The sequence below is a fragment of the Jaculus jaculus genome, chromosome 13 (assembly GCF_020740685.1).
Source record: "Jaculus jaculus isolate mJacJac1 chromosome 13, mJacJac1.mat.Y.cur, whole genome shotgun sequence".
Classification (NCBI taxonomy): domain Eukaryota; kingdom Metazoa; phylum Chordata; class Mammalia; order Rodentia; family Dipodidae; genus Jaculus; species Jaculus jaculus.
The window spans coordinates 2,140,057-2,142,752 of NC_059114.1; the positions used below are offsets into that span (position 1 = coordinate 2,140,057).

The 2,696-nt window shown below is 42.2% G+C and overlaps 1 protein-coding gene across 1 annotated transcript; it reads left to right on the plus strand.

Annotated features, from left to right (window-relative positions):
• Positions 1–1,492: 1,492 nt before the first annotated feature.
• Positions 1,493–2,431, plus strand: LOC101603754 (olfactory receptor 2B11-like). The gene has a single exon (XM_012951747.2). It carries the CDS (start codon positions 1,493–1,495, stop codon positions 2,429–2,431), a length of 939 nt encoding a protein of 312 aa, XP_012807201.2.
• The last annotated feature ends 265 nt before the right edge of the window (positions 2,432–2,696 follow it).

Genomic DNA, 2,696 nt, shown 5'->3' on the forward strand with positions numbered 1-2,696 from the left:
CAGAGCTGCTCTGTAGCCACGAGAATGCGATCCAGACCCTGAACTACTCTTTGACTCTGAGAGTAACTCAGAATTTTGTCTCTAATTAGTCATCTGAATGTCCTCCACCTCAGAAAAAATTTCATGAAACATGTTCCCTGATATAGAAAAGGGCACTGTTAAAAAAAAAAACCCTGTATCACCCAATTTATCTTTCTTCAAATGCTGCTTCACTTAGCTAGTGGATTTTGTTTGTAACCAAATCCTGAAAATCAAAAAGTATGTATATCCTGGCAGGTTTTAATATTAATAAATCTCTGGGCATAAATTGCAAAATTAAGTATTCTTATACCAAGAGTTAGTTAAAATTTTAAAATGCATTTGTACTTATACACCATCATTGGATCACTAGCTACTGTCTAAAATTAGGTAAAAACAGAATGCTGTAAGTCCACTCAATAAAGAAAGAGTGCAAGATTGATGTTAAGTAAAATTTAATATTAAAAAACCTAATGTCTGACATTTGACCTAAGTAGTTATTCAAATATTTAAAAAATATATTTTTTAAACTCTAGGTGAATGCACTACTGTGTGCATCTGTCTTTATGTGTGTACTGGGGAATTGAACCCTGCGCTGGTGGGCTTTGTAAGCAAGCGTCTTTAACTGCTGAGCCATCTCCCCAGCCCACAAAAACATAATTTTTGAGGTTCTAGGAAAACATGTCATCGTGACTCACTTATCTCAATTTAGACCTTAGGAAACTGACTTAAATCCTATTTGACACAAGGTTTGTGTACATGTGTGTAGTCCCAGATCCTGAGGAGGCTGAGTGGGGAGGATCACTGAGACTGCAGGTGTCTGACCAGCTCAACCCCACCTCAGTAACAGTAATGGGAAAACAACAATTCAAATTTCCTGCTCATTTTTAGGTAGCAGAGATGATTTAGCACCAAGTTTTTCATACTTCCCATGAAGATGATACAATGATTCCAGTGACTAATGGAAAGATAAGGCTATCGTGACGATTTTCATAGCTCCAGGCCACCTCTTATGTTTATTTTAATATGCTGTCACAGTTCTCAAATCTTAATATCTCAGTAATGCCCTGAAGCGGGGCTGTGAAAATGAGCCATATTTTTCATCATTCCCATGCCACATCTGCTCTCTCAGACACCTGGAGATGGAATTCAATTAACTTCCTGTGAAAAGCCTCCCCAGCTGACTTCTAGGCATCACGAAGTTCGAAAGCCATTCCATGTTACTTCCTGCCCGCCTTATAGTACAGAGGAAGAAGTTCCCTTTCAGAGTGGTTGGCTTACGTGGTGAAGGAAACTGCCTTTAACTTATGATATCATGAAGAGAAATGGACTCATGAGGTGTGAAGTCTTTGAGAAACTTATTTCTTCTGCAGCTCACTAAACCTCACCTTCTATAATTGCCAGTCCACAATCCTGTTTTATTATTCCTTATACTGGTTAATTATTGTCACTATTGTGACAAAAATAGAAGAGTATGGCAGTCAATAACGACAGCCGTCCTGCAGAGTTCATCCTCCTCGGCTTTGCTGACCGTCCTTGGCTGCAGCTCCCTGTGTTCATTATTCTCCTGGTAACGTACCCCATGGCCATGATGGGAAACATCGCCATCATTCTGGTGTCCAGGTTAGACCCCCGACTCCACAGCCCCATGTATTTCTTCCTCACCAACCTCTCCTTCCTGGACATGTGTTACACCACGAGCATCGTGCCTCAGATGCTGCTCAACCTGGGGACCTCCACAAAGACCATCAGCTACGCGGGGTGTGTAGTTCAGCTCTATGTCTTCAGCATAATGGGGGGTTCAGAGTGTCTCCTCCTGGCTCTTATGTCCTTTGACCGCTATGTGGCCATCTGCAGACCTCTGCACTACACCCTCATCATGAACCAGTGCACCTGCATCCTCTTAGTGTCCATGGTGTGGCTGGGTGGGATGACCTATGCTTTCTCTGAGGCCACTGTCACACTGCAGTTGCCACTGTGTGGCGTTAATAAACTGGACCACTTGATGTGTGAGATTCCAGTTCTGATAAAGACCGCGTGTGGGGAAAAGGAAGCCAATGAGCTTGCACTGTCTGTAGTCTGCATTTTTATGTTAGCGGTTCCTCTGTGCTTAATTCTTGCCTCCTATGCCAGCATTGGACGTGCTATATTCAATATGAAATCTTCCACAGGAAGGAAAAAGGCTTTTGGCACATGCTCCTCTCACCTCATTGTGGTTCTCTTGTTTTATGGTCCAGCCATCAGCATGTATATTCAGCCCCCCTCCTCCATCACAAGGGACCAGCCCAAGTTCATGGCTCTGTTCTATGGGGTGGTGACTCCTACCCTGAACCCCTTTATCTACACCCTGAGGAACAAGGATGTGAAGGGGGCGTTAGGTAACCTGGTAAGGAGCATTTTCAGTTCCAAGTGAGAAAGTGCACACGTCAGATGAAACTATTTCGTAACTTAAATAAGGTCAACACAGGTTTATAACAAAATCATCCTTGTTTTATTAGCTCATGTTACATGCTCTTATAAAAGTCATCATATTTTTTTCTCTTCTATTTTTTTTATTAACAACTTCCATGATCATAAAAAATATCCCATGGTAATACCCTCCCTCCCCCCACTTCCCCCTTTGAGACTCCATTCTCCATCATATCCCCTCCCCATCTCAATCAGTCTCTCTTTTATTT

What these genes read in the sequence shown, in the direction of transcription:
- LOC101603754 (XM_012951747.2), top strand. Translation starts at nt 1,493, where the DNA reads ATGGCAGTCAATAACGACAGCCGTCCTGCAGAGTTCATCCTCCTCGGC.